The 18,577-nt window shown below is 44.0% G+C and overlaps 1 protein-coding gene across 1 annotated transcript; it reads right to left on the bottom strand.

Annotated features, from left to right (window-relative positions):
- Positions 1-5,455: 5,455 nt before the first annotated feature.
- ESX1 (ESX homeobox 1) lies at positions 5,456-11,531 on the bottom strand. Its single transcript, XM_079910553.1, has 4 exons — positions 10,752-11,531; positions 10,275-10,587; positions 9,172-9,217; positions 5,456-6,090 (listed from the first exon to the last, which is right to left on the bottom strand). The coding sequence occupies exons 1-4, from the start codon at positions 11,371-11,373 to the stop codon at positions 5,635-5,637; spliced, it is 1,437 nt and encodes a 478-aa protein (XP_079766679.1). The 5' UTR covers positions 11,374-11,531; the 3' UTR covers positions 5,456-5,634.
- Positions 11,532-18,577: the final 7,046 nt, after the last annotated feature.

The following is an 18,577-nucleotide window of genomic DNA, read 5'->3' on the forward strand; positions in this document are numbered from 1 at the left end:
GCCCCCTTGTTTTATCTTGTAATGGGGACTATGGAAGGAGATATTAGGGACTGATTTGCATATTAACCTGAGTTCTGTTTTTCCTTTCTTCTTTTTTGTAAAGCTCAGCTGGCCAGGGCCACCTCCTTGTGCCCCACTGGCTACCTCCCAGAGACACTACTCAGCTGCCAGTGCCCACTAACTCCCCAGCTCCCTACTCCCCAGCAACAGCTCAGGGCCCAGCCATGCACGTGGGTCACCAAGGCCTTTTATTTCCACTCCTGACTTCAAAACATCTTTTGCTTTATCTCTTTGTCTCCCTTGTTCAAGGGGAACTGGTCAGACTATTCCTTAATCTCTACTCTGCCTCCTGTTTTTTCATAAACCAAGATTCTTGGGCCAAGAATAGAAAATTGTGTTCCAGCTCTGCAGTTCTCAGAGAGGCCCTAGTTTTGTCTGGGGGCTGTGGTTCAGAAGGGTCCAGGTGTATCAATTATGCTGCCCATGCCTGGGTGCCGCCTCTTCAATCACTTGTGTCCCCTTGTTTGTGAAGCACAACAGAGTGTGCTTTCAGAGGGAGTCTTTTGTATTCCTAGAGTCTAAAAATATTTGCATGTAAATGTTGGGAATCCAGACAGTCTCCTTAAGATCTATGCTTTGCATGGGGAGGCATGCCGACCATCAGGGTGCATTTGAAAATTAAATTTACACCATTGCACTTTGGGTTCCTGCCCCAGAGCATTTCAGTGACATCTGAGAAGGAGAGAGTGTGACATTGATCAAGGCAAAGCATAAATAACCACATTTCAAAATGAATACTAATTGCATAATGACAGTTTCCAAACTATTAGCCTACTTTACAAAAAAAGTTAATTCAACACAAGCCCAGAGCTGGCTATGGCTTATGTTCTGTGCTGCCAGTTGGCAGGCACAGCTTTGCCAGGGGATTGGGAGAAACGCGGGTTATTGTAATGGAAGCACACTTGGCCTTTTGTGAGGAGGGTACAAACTGCATCACTCTCTCAAGCCCCTGCTGTTCAGCGTTCAAGAGTAGACACCAGGATACTGCATGCCTTCAGGGGAAGCTGCTTACTTTTCCTAGAGGTAAAATGGCCCAGTGCCGAAGCTTGGGAAGGAACCTTGAGTTTGTAGCCCCTTGAAGGAAAGAGTTCTGGGCGGATGGAGGTGATGAGCACAGAGGAGCTGAACCTGGCCTGGTGTGTGCTGCCCCTGGCTTGGAAATCCTGGGCCCAGGGGAGGGTATGGCCACACAGAGGCTGGCCTTCTCCAGGATGAACTGTGCATGCTACCCAAGGCAGGCCACTCCACTGCTCTGGGCCCGTGTTTTCTCATCTGCAAAATGAAGGGAGTGGACTGGATGACCGTGAAAGCCCCCTCCAGTTCAGAGAGAATACCAGGGTCTCTTCCTCTAAGCCTGGTGTCCCTCAGAAAAAGAAAGGCACTCGGCTTGGAAGAGTGGCATGAAATGACTGGACTGATTCTCTGTCATCACTGTCCTTTGACTGCAGGACTTGTGAACATTTGTCTTATTTGCCAAATTAACGTGAGCTTGTGTGGAAGTACATTAAAGGAAGATGAGAAAGTGTCTGCTAGGAAGAGGAGGTATCTGACGCAAGAGTTCATTCTCTTTGGGACGTTCTATTGCCTTGACTAGTTGGGAGGGAGCATTAGGAAAGCCTGAAATGAATCCCCAAATGATAATTTCGTGCAGCATTCTTAGGAAGAAGGGTGTATGATGAGAGTTAGATTATGATATGATTTGCCTCCAGCCAGTGTCCACTCAAGGTCTGAGAACCCCTGTCTATGTACCACTTTATACCAGCTCCCCCCCCCCCATCATCAACAAGAGGCCCTGGGCTACAGGATTCAAATTAGACAAAGTAGGATTTACCAATCAGGAAATACAGGGAAGGACTCTGGTATTTTACTTTCAGGTTTCCATCAATTCCGAGAGTCATACCAGCACTAAATGTCTGGGTGGGAAAACAGTATAACTGTATGTGTTCAGAGCATGCCCAACTTGAAGCATATTACCCTATGTTCAGAATGCAAGCAAATGTCTGATTATTTTTTTGAAAACAACTCAGATCAAACTCTCTTCCCCTTTATAAAAATACACTTACAGGGACTTCCCTGGTGGCGCAGTAGTTAAGAATCTGCCTGCCAGTGTAGGGGACATAGATTCAAGCCCTGGTCTGGGAAGGTCCCACATGCCGCAGAGCAACTAAGCCTGTGTGCCACAACTACTGAGCCTGTACTCTAGAGCCCGTGAGCCACAACTACTGAGCCCATGCACTGCAACTACTGAAGCCCATGTGCCTAGAGCCCATGCTCCCAACAAGAGAAGCCTCTGCAATGAGAAGCCTCTGCACCGAAATGAAGAGTAGCCCCCGCTCGCCGCAACTAGAGAAAGCCCGTGCACAGCAACGAAGACCCAATGCTGCCAAAATAAATAAATAAATAAAAATACACTTACAGTACTGTAACTCTTTGTTTAAAAAGTCACTTTTCACCACAATCTCAAGGAAGATCCTTGTATTCTCAACCAAATAATTATTTCTAGTCTCTCCTTTCCTGGCCCTTTTTTCCTAAGTACTTGCAGTCCAAAGGATGGCTGGGATTTTGATTCTCAGGCTCTTCCAAGTTAGACCTCCAAGGTTCTGACTAGATTTGTTTGAAACAAGATCCAGGTTACATAAATCTAATTCTAATAAAAAAAGCTTGCTTTCCCCCCAAATACCTCAAACCTTCTCCCTGCTTAATTTGACCACAAAAATGACTATTGTGTGGGCTTCCCTGGTGGCGCAGTGGTTAAGAATCCGCCTGCCAATGCAGGGGACACGGATTCGAGCCCTGGTCTGGGAAGATTCCACATGCTCTGGAGCAGCTAAGCCCGTGCACCACAACTACTGCGCTTCCGCTCTAGAGCCCGCGAGCCACAATGACTGAGCCCATGTGTCACAACTACTGAAGCCTGCATGCCTAGAGCCCGTGCTCCACAACAAGAGAAGCCACTGCAATGAGAAGCCAGCGCACCGCAACGAAGAGTAGCCCCTGCTCGCTGCAACCAGAGAAAAGCCCACACGCAGCAACGAAGACTCAACACAGCCAAAAATAAAATAAATAAAAAATTTAAAAAATGACTATTGTGAAAACTGTCATGTGTTCATCAATGTGAAACAACTTTAGAAAGAGCACATCCAGAATTATTACTGTAAAATGCTGAAGCACTTGTACTTCTCCTGAGATTATGTTTTTAAAATTTGTCACCCAAGACTGCCAGGTCTTTATAGACCATCTATCTCAGGTAAATATATTTGCCCATAGTCAATTTCTAATGATTTTTAATAAATGGAAATAATTTCCTTATATTAAAATAATTAATTTCTGATTTATGCTTTGGGGATATTTGAAATACACTTTAAGAGGATGCTATTTGTGAGATTATTTTAAAAGACCTCTCCCTTTCAAAACCTAGACTGAGGGGAACCTAATGCAGAAACGTTTTGCATATTTCCTCTGCCTCCATCCCACCATCCTTCCTTAAATCATCTGGCACCTGGAAGAAGTAGATGTGTTTTTTTTTTTTTAATTTTATTATTTTTGGCTGTGTCGGGTCTTCATTGCTGTGCACAGGCTTTCTCTACTTGCAGTGAGTGGGGGCTACTCTTCATTGTGGTGCGCGGGCTTCTCATCGCAGTGGCTTCTCTTGTTGCGGAGCACAGGCTCTAGGTGCGCGAGCTTCATTAGTTGCAGCACGTGGACTCAGTAGTTGTGGCACACAGGTTCTAGAGCACAGGCTCAGTAGTTGTGGCACATGGGCTTAGTTGCTCCACGGCATGTGGATCTTCCCAGACCAGTGATCGAACCCATGTCCCCTGCGTTGGCAGGCGGATTCTTAACCACTGGGCCACCAGGGAAGCCCTAGTCCTATGTTTTTTTAAAATAGTATATATGTCTCTTCAAGACCCCATCCAGTTATGGGGAAGGGTATTTACGTTTTTGCTTCTTCCAGGCAGCCTGAGATGAAAAAATGTTCTGTGTTTGTCAGACTGCATCTGAGAGTAAACTGTGGGATTTGTGCACTGGGTACTGTTTGAGTCTCAGGGTGGCAAGGCTGTATGGGGTCCTGGAGCTTCAATCTGTACAGATCCTGTAGTTCCAAGAGGACTTACAGACATTGAGGAACCTGATGTTCAACAAGAAGGAAAGGGGGCAAAAATGGGAAATGAGAATGGTTGTTTCAAAATCACTGGGGGAGGATGGCAATGGGTATGCACAAGCGCATCCTGGATGTCCCTCACTCCCAAGAGGGGCTGGGGCCTCTGCAGTAGCAATCACCTCTTTTCTGCAGGAGTCCCACATTTGATACAACCACCTTGCTGACATTTGGTATCCATATGTGTGAAGGGAGGGAAGAAAGGAATGCAAAGTATTGGACAATACTGCAAAAGTCATATGCTTTTCCATGAAAATAAAGCCTCCCTTCAAACTAGGAACATGTAACTGCTGTGAAACTTGTCTTTGATAAGCCCCTTCTCCCCAACCCACTTCCTGTGCGAGGAAATTCTGGTGTCACTGTGACACCCCTATCTGAAGTCACTGCAGTCACTTCATAGCATGACTGTTCATAAAATCACTGTACATTGATAGAAATTGATAAGAAGCATGAGTTCTACTGAAAAGATAGTAATATTTTAAAAATAGTTGGCCTGGCCTCCTTTTCTCACCTCCCATTTTTGTTTTTCTTTTCTCACCTGGCAGTTTTACATGAAGACATTATGGGTAAAGTAAAGATCTGCTTCTTTTCAATGAGTACCTATTCTGGAACTCTGTTCAGGGGACCATCTCTCAGATGTTGAGGGTGACAAAATACACTTCAGGGTGTGATTGTCTGCCTCTGGGCTGGGGAAGCTACAATAATAGGCTCTTTTGGGCTGGGAGTGTGGGGTGAGAAAACAGAGAACCATTTTCTGATCTTACTGGAGCCCCCTCTTGTGTCTTGGGACCAGAATGGTTCCTATTCCCCTAGCACCTCCATAAAGTGGAGGGCAGTGAACAGAATTTGGAGACCAGATGGATGCTTGGCTGCCACCTCCTTTCCTTACAACCCTGTGAGCAACCTCTTAGAAAGATTCCCTTAGAGTCCATGGCTGGTGAGCTCCTTGAATAGAACATGTCCCTGCCTGGAAACACACTGTACTCTCAGCAGAGGGTCATCCCTTCCCATATCGCACATGTATGTGTTGCCAACGGGTCAGGGTACGGATGGGGGGAGGAGAACATGTGGTCAGTGTAAACCTGCCACAGGCACTGGGAGGACTCTGTTACCTATTATGGTGACTCAGAGCTATCACATGAAAGGAAGCTTCTTCGACTTTCTGTTTGAATTGCATTGCCTTAGCCATTCCCATGCATACCCAACTTAGTCCATTTGACAGCAAAAATCAATATATTGCTAACTTGTATCTTTATTGAAAACACAACATGCTCTCCAAAAACAACAGAAACAACAGGCACTGATTTTGTCCAATTATTCATCTAACAGGATTTTGATGAATTACTTTTGATGTGCTGTGAACAACTTCTATCTGGCAGAACAATACAATGGAATAACTATCATGAATACCATATTCAGAAAATGGGACCTGCGAAATGACCATTGATGACAGGGCCCCATGCAATACCTACAGGGGCCACAGCAAAGGGAGGCACAGGTGGTAGGGGTGGCAAAGGCATCCCAGGTGGCATGGGTGGCATCCCAGGTGGCATGGGTGGCATCCCGGGTGGCATGGGTGGCATCCCGGGTGGCAGAAATGGTGGCCCGGGTGGCAGAGGTGGTGGCCCGGGTGGCAGAGGTGGTGGCCCGTGTGGCAGCCTGGGTGGCAGAGGTGGTGGTCCGGGTAGTACAGGTGGTGCAAGTGGCACTGCAGGAGCACATCTCCATGTAGGCCTTACAACAGGGATTGCCTGATAGGGCCCATTCAAGATTATCCCCACATGGGGGCGCAAGGCAATGGGGATCAGATTTCTGAACATCAGTGCCCTCTGTTGTCTTCTCCACTTGGCCCTTCTGTTCTGAAACCAAACCTTCAATCAGAGGGAAAAAGAGATTGGTTTAGTATATTGAACAGTTAATGTCATAATAGAAAACACACACCATGCAAATCTGCCATTGAGATTTTACACTGCAGCAGGAGAAGCTATTCCCTTATTGCTAAAATATCTTAGGAAAGCAAACAGCACACCTCCCTCAGCTAACCCTTAGTGAACCAAGCCTAGCCCAGACTTTGGCACATTGATTTGTCTCGTTTTTAATATTCCTTAATGGGTTTTTTCCAAGTCCTGGATACAGGCTTAACTGATGAATTGCACCAGGTCCCTGCTGTTGGACTATCAACTGTCCAACTGCCTCCACCCTCTTCTCACCAGGAGTAGTGTCATCATGGTTGTGAGGGAAGCTGAGTGTGGGATAAAGATGGGTCCAATTAAAGTCATACCGAGGGGAACCATACCCTATTTGCAAAGCCCATCTTCAGTCTGAAGTAACTAATCCATAGGGGCATGGTGCACTTTTAGACAGAAGGTTTCCTTCAATGATGTTTAACAGATCATTCTTTCTCTGAAACCTCGTGAGACTTAAAACAGATGGTATGTCAATGGAGGCCTCATCATGGGGGTCCCAGGGACTTTGTGGCTTGTCTTGCTGGGACATGAGAGGTGCTGAAGCCCTGGACACTGCCTTGATATTTCAGCCGTTAGTGTTAAAGAAAGTTTAGCTTAACTAAATCCAAATTCACTAAACCCAAAATCCTTTTCCCCAGATAAGATATTGGGCACCCTATTGTCACCACTGTCAATTCTGTATTCTCCAATTTGCCCTACCCTCCAAACCTTTCTGGGCTCAGGACGAGGTCAGCTCATTCGGTCCCAGCTTCAGTTTCAGGATGCTGGACAGAAGCCACTGTTACCCAGAGTGTTAGGGTACCCAAGGTCCTGCCAGCTTCACTCCTTAACCAGGAGACCCCAATCCCATCACTCATTCCTAAGGCAGGAAGGTCCAATTATGTTCAATCCTGTGGGGACAGGGGTCACAAAAGAGGCTCCTCCCTAAATGCTTGCCAACTATTAACAAACAAACAAACAAGCTATCAATTAGACTTTAGTGTCCTCTTAGTGTACTAGTTGATGGGGTTTACATGGTATTTAATCCTTCTGGACGTGCCCAAATGGCAGGTTTTAAGTGAGACAAATGGCCTCTTCTCTCTGCCTGCCCGAAGCCACCTTCTCGCTCTCCCATTTTAGGATTTGGTGTCCTTCTACTACATGGATATATAGTCTGAAGAAGGCCACCATAATTGAGCTCATTTTGGAGGGATTCAAATGTACCTGTGGTCTAATCTCCCTAAACATAACCAAAAGCCCACGTATGGCAAATTTTGGTATGGGCCAATATTAGATCCATATTCCCAATACTGGTTTCGTAAAAGAGATCTACTATATTTGCACAAGATGGGTGGGATAAGCATCTATTAAGTTTCTTGGGGAAATTCATGCTGTAGTGTTTGGGAATTTATGAGAACACTGTCTTTTTCCTTACTTGTGTCTTCTGGCTCATTTTCCCTTCAGAAATCCATTAAGAGGACTATGTAAACCAAGGCATGAGGAAAAGCAATTCAGCAAACCTTGTTTTTCTTTTCCTCTGGGTTTACCTTGCCTGTCTGAGACTCATCCTGAGACCAAGCCTGACTGTTGGTCCAGCCTGTGGCATTAGGATGCCACCATCCAGTGGCCTGCTTTTCTGCATACCACAGACAGATGGGCAGTACGTTTCCATCACTGTACTCATGCATGTGCTCTGGGGCAAAACAAGTAAGCCATCTGAGATAGATAGATAGATATATATATATATATATATTCATTTATTTATGTATTTATATTGAGGGGGGAAAATACTTCTTTGATGTAACTATGGTGTTCTATGCCCTCAGATAGTCACTTTTTGATTCCATGATCTACAAATTTGTAATCACTGCCTGAATAAATGAAAAAGTATTTTAAATTAGCACAGGTGAGAATCTGGCCTGAAGTGAGATCACCCTCACAACCAATCAAATTCCTGAAATCCACCTTTTCAAAACAATACCACCAAAAAGGATAAAAAAAATCTTAGATGTTAAAAATTCTTCAAGAGAATATTCACTTATTCATTTAGTAGTTTCATAAAGTTGAATTTGTATGTCACCTGCGATGCATATATTTGAATGTATACGATTCTTCTCTAACCTTTCATTCCTTCTTAGGTCAATGGAACTTAATTCAAAATTATTCTTTCTCTTTTTGGATTCATTTTTTGAGGATAATTTTCCAAAGCTTACAAACCTTTTCCCATTACCACCGTAACTGCAATATTTTAGCAATGTCTTCAGGCTGACATCAAAGTCTTCCAAAAATATTAGAATTTAAGACTGTCACTCTCTACACTGATTTGCAAAACACTTAAAAACAGCAGCAGGAGGATTAGGCACTGGGACTTGGACTTTTTAGCCACCCCCGGGGCATCAGTTTCAGTTTAACTAAATGTGTATTAGTTACTCATGTACTATGTTCTGTGTTTGAATTACTCTCTCACCCCAATGTCTAAATATTTATATGTTCACTCATTTAGCCAAGAGCTTATGCCTGGTTTTAAGTATTTTAAATAATTCAGTACAGTTGAACTTTCTTATAACCTAGCTCTTCAGTGTATTCATTTGAATACTTCCCAGGTGAGACTGAGCCCCAATAAATTCCACATAGAAATATTCCTTTAGGGAATACTAACATCCTTCCTAAAGGATGCCAGTGTTAGAGGGACATGAGCTTTATTTATTAGAAAATAAAGTGTGTGTGTGTGTGTGTGTGTGTGTGTGTGTATAAAGAGAGGAGGAGAGACGTGTGTGTTTTATATTTTTCCCTTTAGGAAATCGAATTCTCTCTGGTAAAGTACAATTTCCATAAGCTCGAACTTACTTGTCCTATTTCCCACCCCCAAAGCGCCCATTGTTCAAAAGTTATTTGCTAAACACGGAAAAGACAACAAAACACACCAACCTGAGTGTTTCCAGGGCAAAACCTAAAGCATGTTTTAGAATGGCTGTCCTGCCAATTTTAAAATTAAGATTTACTGACCTGCACTATGGCTTCAGGCAAATTCAAGCGTCTTGCAATCACCTCTCTGAGGGGGTGAAAAGTGCAAATGTTCAGTATTTGGAGTTGTGAATAAAATATATCATTTACATTTCTATACCCCTCCCCGCAGTTTTCTGTAATACAGCTTGAGGTTTACTTTAGGGAGGGTTTTCCCATGGACAACTCATCTGTTAAATAAAATATTAAAAGGGAATACATATTAAAATTCCTGATAGTGTATCTGTTAGTTGAATATGACTCAATTAAATTTTCCGTTTGTGGGAAACTAACACAGTATTGTAAAGCAATTACACTCCAAAGAAGATGTTAAAAATAAATAAATAAAATAAATAAATAAAACGCCAAAATACCAAAAAAGCGGCGTTCTGAAGCAGAGTATTTCTGTTTATTGTAAAAGGAAGCACTAAACTCTCAAGGAGAAACTTCAAACCACGTTGGCCAAGCGATCAAGGGAAATTCTTTTTGCTCTTTAGCGGGCGAAGATTGAATACAATGGAACCTGAAAGGGCGCCCCTAAACCTTACACCTATTTGTCCTCGTCCCCCATTGCTACCGGGCCAGAACAGGCCTTCCCCTTGTCTGGACCACAAATTCTCCGGGGAAGGTAAGCGACGGGAATAACTCACTGGCTTTCTAAGGGTCGAAACTGTCGCCTGGAAACAGCGCTCCACGAGGCAGGGCCAAGACTAGGGTGAGGCCAATGAGGCGCTCGCCTCGTGAGCAAAATTTAAAGGGCGCGAAAAAGCTGAGTAATTACGATAAATATTTTAATGCAATTTTCAAAATGTAAAAACGAATGCAAAACTCCATGATGAACAAATTACCAAGATTTTAAATTAAAGCAGGATTAATCGGCACTGCCTTCCTTTCTCCACCCGAGTTCCGCTCCCGTCTTGCACCCCCGCAAACTCTATAGGCATTGCGCCACGCCCAGAGAGCTAGGGCGGACCCGGCGCCCTCGAGCCTCCTAAGTAGCTTTTGGCCCAGGAGAGGAGGGGGAGGGTCCTGGGAAAGAGCCTAAGGCGCCCTGGGATGAGCGCGGGCTCCTGGAGAACTAGGCGTCTCCGGAGCCAGCCACTTACCGCGCGAACACGTCGGGGTAACGATTGCGCTGGAAAGTTCTCTCCAGCTCCCGCAGCTGCAAGACGGTGAACACCGTACGGTTGCGGCGCAGGTTTCTCGGTACCATCTGTGGCCCCTCAGCGGCCAGGGCGGCCAGCTCCTCCTGCTGCTGCGGGGGCTCAAGACCGCCGCCGCCCACACGGTTTTCATCCAAGAAGTTGGGACCGACCGCATCAAAGTAGTCTGCTGCTGCTGCTTCTCCGGGCTCAGGTTCGGACAGCGTAGCCTCCTCCTCTCCGGTTACAGTCTCCGAGGTCAAGGTAGGCTCCGCATCTGTGAAAAGAGAAATAAAAAGGGGAGAGACCGGGGCAAGAGAGCCCACGGTGCGCGGGCTGCAGGACGGCCGCTGCCGCGCAGCGTCCCGTCCACCTGCCCTTCCCAGGGAAAGTTCCTTTTCTGGAATTTGCCAAGGCACCTGTCCCCGTATAGACACTAACTATGCAGTTCTTCATCGTCCTCGTCGACCCCCAGGCTGCGGTAGCCGATGTCACGGTGGCTGCACGCCATGCCTTGATTGCTGTCGATGAAGGCTTGCGCTTCAGCAGACTCCGCGCTGGGGCCGTGGCAACTACCTCGGGGTCTGCTCTTCTGACGCCGGGACCTCTTCTGGCGCCGAGGCTGGAGCTTGCGCACCTTATATAGAGGGGTATGTTGCTTCCGCGGGTTCAAAGCATACGCGCTCGCGTTGGTTAAGCGCCCCCTACTAGAATTCACATTGCCTCTAGTGGGGGTCGGTGGGACTCTTTTGGGGCGCGCTCGCGTCCAGGGTGTGTAAAAAAAATAGGGCGGGTGCGTGTGAGTGGTGCCGGTGGTGGGCACGTTTGTTCGGCGAACGGTGACTCGTTTAACTGACCGCTTCCAACTTGTACGAAGTGTATGATTGGAGGAAGGGGCTGTGCTGGACTGCGCAAGCAGTTTGCGGGCGGGGGGCAAGACTTCACACGAGCTCCTGGAGCTTGTGAAGTGTTTGGGAAATATTCTTCCGCCCAACCCTCGATGTTCTGCAACCCGGCAGTGTCGCGGTGTTCCTTGCTTCCCCAGAGGAAAAGGCGGAGACATACAGCTGGGTAAAGCACGAGCCCCGAGAAAACAAAGCGCGCTAAAGCGAAGTTAGTTTATCTTGCACTGGGCTCTGAGCAAGGTTCTCCCTTCCTAGAAGTTGCTGGAATGGATGGGACTATCTGATTTTTTTACATTCGCGCGCGGAATGCTCGAATCCAGCTAGTGGTTAAGACGAAATGATTGGCGTGGAGGCTGTTTGCACGGGCTTTTTGAAATTAGACCCCACCCAGCAGTCCGAGACCTGTAGTTTGCGGTTAGGTTTGCAAAGAAGTCCGGGTACTCAGATGCGTGCGTGCCTCTTGTGAAATCTACAAGGACTTTATTTAGTAATGAACCCACGTCAGAGTTCAAATATAGATACTTGCCAAGCGCTTAATGTATCCAACCATGCCTGTGCTGCACAGTCAGCTCCTGGAGCATGCAATATTTGCTGTTCTGGGTTTCTGCTCACCTCAAGGCACCCGGCTCTGCAGGCGCCTAAAGCGCGCCTTATTCCCGGGCAGGTACTGTAGACTTGGGAAGAGTTCCTGCCTTCCCCACTGCCGCTTCCTCTCCTCTCTCTCCATTTTTCTAGATTTATCTTACTGAGCTGTTTTCCCTACCGATGTGTCAAATTAAAAAAAAGGGCCAGGGGCTTCCCTGGTGGCGCAGTGGTTGAGAGTCCGCCTGCCGATACAGGGGACACAAGTTCGTGCCCCGGTCCGGGAAGATCCCACGTGCCGCGGAGCGGCTAGGCCCGTGAACCATGGCCGCTGAGCCTGCGTGTCCAGAGCCTGTGCTCCGCAACGGGAAAGGCCACGACAGTGAGAGGCCCGCGTACCGCAAAAAAAAAAAAAAAGGGCCAGGCCACGAATTACGATTGTGGTTCTTCCTCCAAGAAGTGTTTGCAGGTGTTCCAGGACGTTTTCACGTCCTTCATATTATAATAATCACTTCTAAGGGACTTCCCTGGCAGTCCAGTGGTTAAGACTCCGCACTTCCACTGCAGGAGGCACGGGTTTGATCCCTGGTCGGGGAAGTAAGATCTGGAAAAGACTCACATAAAAAGAAATGAGTCCTCTGCGTAGCACTGTGCATAATTTATCCTACTTTTACTTTTACAACCACCATTATTATCTCCCCATTCTTTTTACACAGAAAACTGAGCCCCAGGGAAGCCAGGCAACTTGACCATGGGCATACGAGTGAGTTTGTGCACTTTTCACAATATTCTTGCTGTCTTATTTCAAAGGAGTAAATAATGGTGTGATTCCAGGCAGGAGTGGAGGAGGGGGAAAGGTATTTTGGGGAAGCAGCCCATTGGGCAGTCTTTAAAAATCCTGAGTGGGACTTCCCTGGTGGTCCAGTGGTTACGACTCCACGCTTCCAATGTAGGGGACGCGGGTTCGATCCTTGGTCAGGGAACTAAGATCCCACATGCCAGAAAGCATGGCCAAAAAAAAAAAAAAAATCCTGAGTGCCAGTCCACCTCCTCCTGCGCTGGTTCAAGCCTCTCCCCCGTTGCACCAGGGCCTTGGCTGAGTCTCCCTAAGCCAGAGATTTGGGATCCAGGAGTGCTGGGTTTCCCAAATGTGGTACCTTTACTTTTCTCAACACTGAGGGGATGCTAACAGGATCAGGGTGCTGCGTGCATTGGCTTCTGAACTGGTTCCTTCAAGACACAGTCAGGACGGAGAGGTCATAAGACCCACCCCAGTATCAGGGCCACATTAGGACTTTTGTGAGCCCTAGGCAATTCTGCCTTCTTGGGCCTCTTCCTCCATAACATTTTTTAAAAAATTATATTTTATACCTGTTGGTATAAAGACAAATATAATTTAGGCTGGATCATATTAATTTTTTCTTTTAAGTTAAAAAGAAATTAAAATATTTTGGGGCACTGTGACTGCTGTGCGTCATGTTCCCAGGGGGTGGTGGGTAGGAAACCAGGGAATAGATGGCTGGTTGACCAATTCACTTTCAAACAGATGTCAAGGGATGGCACCTCTACAACCTCTCTCCAACTTTGATCAAGATGTTTCCTCCTCAGGGCAGCTTTCGCTGAGTTCTGCAGGCTTCCCTCTCTTTTGGCTAGATACCTGGTGAACAATTGTGGCCTGGGACGAATTATTACACAAGAGATCCATACGGGTTTTCTTTTTCAATTTTTATTTATTTGTATTTTGGCCACGCAGAGTGGCTTGCGGGATCTTAGCTCCCCAGCCAGCGATTGAACCCGTGCCCCCTGCAGTGGAAGCATGGAATCTGAACCACTGGGCCACCAGGGAATTCCCCATACAGATTTTAATCATGGTGGGCAGTAGCCTACCTAGTACATTGGTAACAGCTCAGGTATATTCTGTCATATCTTAGATTTCCATGGTTTACTCCAATGTTTTCTAAACCTCAGTCATTCATGTGCCTTTGAAAGTTTTGCCATGCCTGGGTACCAGCCATGGTAGTATTCACTCAACATATTTACTTAAATTGATTCACTTTTTGAAAACCTTAAATACCTAATTGAATCTCATCCTAGGCAAAAAATAGCTATGAATTCCAGGGCTTGATATACCGAATTTATGTGAGGTAGAGCATGGCAGTAGTTGAGAGCAGGGACCCTGAAGCCAGACTGCCGGTGTCTGAATCCTAGCTTTGCTTGCCACTTGCTAGCTGGCTCACCTGGTGAGTTGCTTATTCTCCTTGTGCCTTAGTTTTCTCATCTGTAAAATGGGAATAACTAACAGTACCTACTTCATGAGGTTGTTGTGAGAATTCATTGGAAGTATCACAGTACAGGCATACGTCAGAGAAACTGTGGGTTCAGTTCCAGACTACTGCAATAAAGCAAATAACAAAGCATCACAGATTTTTTTTTTGTTTCCCAGTGCATATAAAATTTATGCTTGGGCTTCCCTGGTGGTGCAGTGGTTGAGAGTCCGCCTGCTGATGCAGGGGACATGGGTTTGTGTCCCAGTCAGGAAGGGTCCCACATGCTGCAGAGTGGCTGGGCCTGTGGACCATGGCCGCTGAACCTGCGCATCTGGAGCCTGTGCTCCACAGCAGGAGAGACCACAGCGGTGAGGGGCCCGCGTACCGCAAAAGAAAAAATAATAATAATAAAAAGTGGTCTAAAAAAAGACTCAGGGTCATTGCACTTTCTTTGATGACCATATTCTAGGGACACTGTGAGATATCTGAGATCTCAAGTATGTTTTAAGCATTTAACTAGCCTTATGTATGCTGTGACTTTCTGATGTCCCCTCTGTCTTTCTAGTATGTCAGATTTTATTTCTCTGGGAAACAAAGGCCGAAAAAAAAGAGAGAGAGTGAGCTGGTTTCTGTACACCTTCCAATGAATAAAAAATCCAAACCAAAATTACCATTCCAAATGTAAATTTTCTAAACACAAAATAATATGTAATGTAGAAAGGTAATGAAAATAACCATATATATTTTTATGGAAAAAAAAAGGAAATGTGTCACCTATATACAATGGAAAATTACTCGGCCATAAAAAGTAATGAAATTGAGTTACTGTTAGTAAGGAGTATGGACTTGGAGGCTGTCATACAGACTGAAGTAAGTCAGAAACAGAAAAGCAATTATTGTATATTAACGAAGATATGTGGGACCTAGAAAAATGGCACAGATGAACCGGTGTGCAGGGCAGAAATTGAGACACAGATGTAGAGAACAAACGTATAGACAGCAAGTGGGGAAAGTGGCATGGGGGTGGTGGTGCTGGTGTGATGAATAGGAAGATTGGGATTGACATATATACACTAATATGTATAAAATGGATAACTAATAAGAACCTGCTGTATAAAAAATATAACAGAAAATTCAAAAGAAAATACTTCTGATGAAGCTAGGGACAGCACAGGAATAAAGACGCAGATGTAGAGAATGGATATAAGGTTACGGGAGGGTGAAGAGTAATGTGGGACGAAGTGAAAGAGTAGCATTGACATAAGTACACTAAAAAATGTAAAATAGCTAGCTAGTGGGAAGCAGTTGCAAAGCACGGGGAGATCAGCTCAGTGCTTTGTGACCATCTAGAGGGGTGGGATAGCGATGGTTGTAGTGAGGGAGATGCAACAGGGAGATGCAAGAGGGAGGGGATATGGGGATATATGTATATGTAGAGCTGATTCACTTTGTTATAAAGCAGAAACAAACAAAAAAACAAACAAAAAAACCCCACCATAGTTCCTGAAATAACGAATCACGATACCACTATAGCACCAAAATATAGAAGTACTTCATTCATAGGATCTAGTATCAAATTCACATTAAAATGTTCCCAATTAAGAAAAAAATGAGTAATACAGAAGTAGTACTTCGATGTTCTATGGATTTTCGTGAGTTCACTGCTAACAAAATAGGGAAAAAGCAAAAAATACACATGGAATAAAATGGAATTAAGGTGTAAAAAAAAAGCTTTCTAAAATGAGTCAGGGTCATTGCACTTTCCTTGATGACCATATTCTAGGGACACTGTGAGGTATCTGAAATCTCAAGTATGTTTTAGGCAGCTAAATAGCCTTATGTATGCTGTGACTTTCTCTGTCCCCTCTATCTTTCTAGTATGTCAGATTTTTATTTCTCTGGGAAACAAAGGCCAAAAAAAAGAGAGAGAGTAAGAAGGCTGCTGTAAACCTTCCATTGAGTAAAGAATCCATGCCAAAATTACCATTGGAAACGTACATTTGCTAAACAGAAAATAATATGTAATGTAGAAAGCTAAGGAAAATATCCATCAACTTTTCAATTGAAAAAAAAAAGAAATATGTCTCCTATATACAGTGGAATATTACTCGGCCATAAAATGTAATGAAATTGAGTTATTGTTAGTGAGGTGTATGGACCTAGGGCCTGTCATACAGAGTGAAGTAAGTCAGAAAGAGAAAAACAATTATCGTATATTAACGAAGATATGTGGGACCTAGAAAAATAGTACAGATGAACCAGTTTGCAGGGCAGAAATTGAGACACAGATGTAGAGAACAAATGTATGAATAGCAAGTGTGGAAAGTGGTGGGAGGGTGGTGGTGCTGGTGTCATGAACTGGGAGATTGGGACTGACATATATACACTAATATGTATAAAATGGATAACTAATAAGAACCTGTTGTATAAAAGAATATAACATAAAATTCAAAAGAAAATACTTCTGATAAACCTAGGGACACCAGAGATATAAAGATGCAGATGTAGAGAATGCATATAAGGTTACGGGAGGGGGAAGAGTAAGGTAGGATGAAGTGAAAGAGTAGCATGGACATATTTACACTAAAATATGTAAAATAGCTAGCCTGTGGGAAGCAGTTGCAAAGCACAGGGAGATCAGCTCAGTGCTTTGTGACCACCTAGATGGGTGGGATAGCGAGTGTGGGAGGAATGGAGACGCAACAGGGAAGAGATATGGCGATATAAGTATATGTATAACTGATTCACTTTTTTATAAAGCAGAAAATAACAACAACAAAAAAAGCCTAGTTCCTGAAATAACCATGCACAATACCACTATAGCACCAAAATATAGAAATACTTCCTTCATAGCATCCAATATCAAAGTCACATTAAAATGTTCCCAATTAAAAGAAAAAGAGTGATACAGAATTATTACTTCCATGCTCTGGATTTTTGTGAATTCACTGTGAAAAAGAAAGGGAAAAAGCAAAAAATACACTTGGAATAAAATGGAATTAAAATGTAAAAGAAGAAATATTAGTGTTCTAGAAGGAGGCACAGAGTCATTACACTTTCTTTGATGACCATATTCTTGGGACACTGTGAGGTATCTGAAATCGCAAATGTGTTTTTGGCATTTAACTAGCTTTACCTATGCTGTGACTTTCGCATGTCTTTTCTGTTTTTCTAATATGTCAGATTTTGTTTCTCTGGGGAAAAAAGACCAAAAAAAAAAAAAAAAAAAGAGAGAGAGAGAGAGAGAGACTGCTCCTGTACACCTTCCAATGAATAAAGTATCCAAACCAAAATTACCATTGGAAACGTACTTTTGCTAATCACTAAATAATATGTACCATATAAACCTAATGAAAATAACCATATATTTTTCTGTGGAAAAGAAAAAGAAAATGATTCACCTCTATACAATGGAATATTACTCGGCCATAAAAATAAATGAAATTGAGTTATTTGTAGTGAGGTGTATAGACCTAAGCCTGCCATACAGAGTGAAGTAAGTCAGAAAGAGAAAAACAGTTTTCGTATATTAACGCATACATGTGGAACCTAGAAAAATGGTACAGATGAACTGGTTTTCAGGGCAAAAATTGAGACACAGATGTAGAGAACAAACGTATGGACACCAAGGGAGGAAAGTACCAGGGAGGTGATGGTGGTTGTGTGATGGATTGGGAGATTGGGATGACATATATACACTAATATGTATAAAATGGATAACTAATAAGAACCTGCTGTATAAAAATATATATAACATAAAATTCAAAAATAATGGTTCTGATGAACCTAGGGACAGGACAGGAATAAAGACGCAGATGTAGAGAATGGACTTGAGGTCATGGGGAGGGGAAGAGTAGGCTGGGACGAAGTGAAAGAGTTGCATGGACATATATACACTACAAAATGTAAAGTAGATAGCTAGTGGGAAGCAGTTCCATAGATTGGGGGGATTATCTTGGTGCCTTGAGAACACGTACAGGGATGTGATATGGAGGGTGGGAGGGAGGGATAGGCAAGAGGGAAGAGATGTGGAGATATATGTATATGTATATGTGATTTACTTTTTTATAAAGCAGAAACAAGAAAAGAAAAAAAATGCATAGTTCCTGAAATAACCATTCAAAATACTACCAAAATATAGAAATATTACCTTAATAGGATCTAATATCAAATTCATATGAAAATGTTCCCAATTCCCCAAAAAACAGTAATACAGAATTAGTACTTCCATTTTATAGGGTTTTCGTTACTTAAGTGCTTACAAGAAAGGGAAAAAACACATGGAATAAAATGGAATTAAGTTGTAAAAAAAAAAAGAATGGTCAAAAAAAGACTCAGGGTCATTGCACTTTCCTTGATGACCATATTCTAGGGACACTGTGAGGTATGTGAAATCTCAAGTATGTTTTAGACATTTAACCAGCCTTACCTATGCTGTGACATGCTCATGTCCCCTATATCTTTGTAGTACGTCAGATTTTTTTCTTTGGGGAGCAAAGGCCGAAAAACAAGA

Source organism: Stenella coeruleoalba (assembly GCF_951394435.1).
Source record: "Stenella coeruleoalba genome assembly, chromosome: X".
Classification (NCBI taxonomy): Eukaryota; Metazoa; Chordata; class Mammalia; order Artiodactyla; family Delphinidae; genus Stenella; species Stenella coeruleoalba.

Bases quoted from the DNA above. Each gene is read 5' to 3' on its own strand.
- ESX1 (XM_079910553.1), bottom strand. From the start codon at position 11,373: ATGTCTCCGCCTTTTCCTCTGGGGAAGCAAGGAACACCGCGACACTGC. The intron at 9,218-10,274 runs GTAAGTGGCTGG...TCACCCCCTCAG, and splicing joins TACCCCGACGTGTTCGCGCG to AGAGGTGATTGCAAGACGCT. The intron at 6,091-9,171 runs GTCAGTAAATCT...CTCTGATTGAAG, and splicing joins TGCCTGAAGCCATAGTGCAG to GTTTGGTTTCAGAACAGAAG.